The sequence below is a fragment of the Penaeus monodon genome, chromosome 33, assembly GCF_015228065.2.
Source record: "Penaeus monodon isolate SGIC_2016 chromosome 33, NSTDA_Pmon_1, whole genome shotgun sequence".
Taxonomy (NCBI): Eukaryota; Metazoa; Arthropoda; class Malacostraca; order Decapoda; family Penaeidae; genus Penaeus; species Penaeus monodon.
In genome coordinates, this window is record NC_051418.1 from 11,478,227 (window position 1) to 11,478,710 (window position 484).

At 39.0% G+C, this 484-nt stretch overlaps 1 protein-coding gene across 1 annotated transcript in view; it reads right to left on the reverse strand.

Annotated features, from left to right (window-relative positions):
* LOC119594034 (ATP-binding cassette sub-family G member 1-like) overlaps positions 1 to 484 on the reverse strand; it is a gene marked incomplete in the record, with an annotated part of 55,916 nt that overhangs the window by 528 nt on the left and 54,904 nt on the right. Inside the window, 1 exon segment of the mRNA XM_037943064.1 lies at positions 1 to 241. Coding sequence (XP_037798992.1) covers positions 16 to 241 — 226 coding nt within the window.

A 484-nucleotide genomic window follows, 5' to 3' on the forward strand; every position in this document is an offset into this window, starting at 1 on the left:
AACATGGAATTTCCACTAGCGTTCAGCCTTAAGTTTCCACCTAAGCACAAAGTAGCCAATTGTTCGAAGGATGATGAAAAAGGAGAAGAGCACTAGGAAGTCTATCCAGAACTCTGCGCCCACTATATCCATCTCTTCTAGAAACTTTTTGGGAGACTTGTAGTGACAATAAGCCTCCGAGCAATGTAGCGGCTTTCTGTCAAACCCGTATATGCTGAGGAGCGTCCCTTCAAACCCGTACCTGTTGGGGAAGAAGGAGGGAGAGCGTTCAAGCCCGTGAAATTTTAATGACTTCTCTAATGGCCAGGTTTGCAATAGCTCTGAATATTTTAGAGTAATTTAAATGGAATATCGTTTAAATTTAACTCTTAAATAATTCCAAAGAGAAGCTGAATTGCAGAGGAAATGACTGCCTTGATGCAATAGTATATATTGTATTATTTGATGGGATTATACTTAAATTAAATTAATACCCCCTTTACTA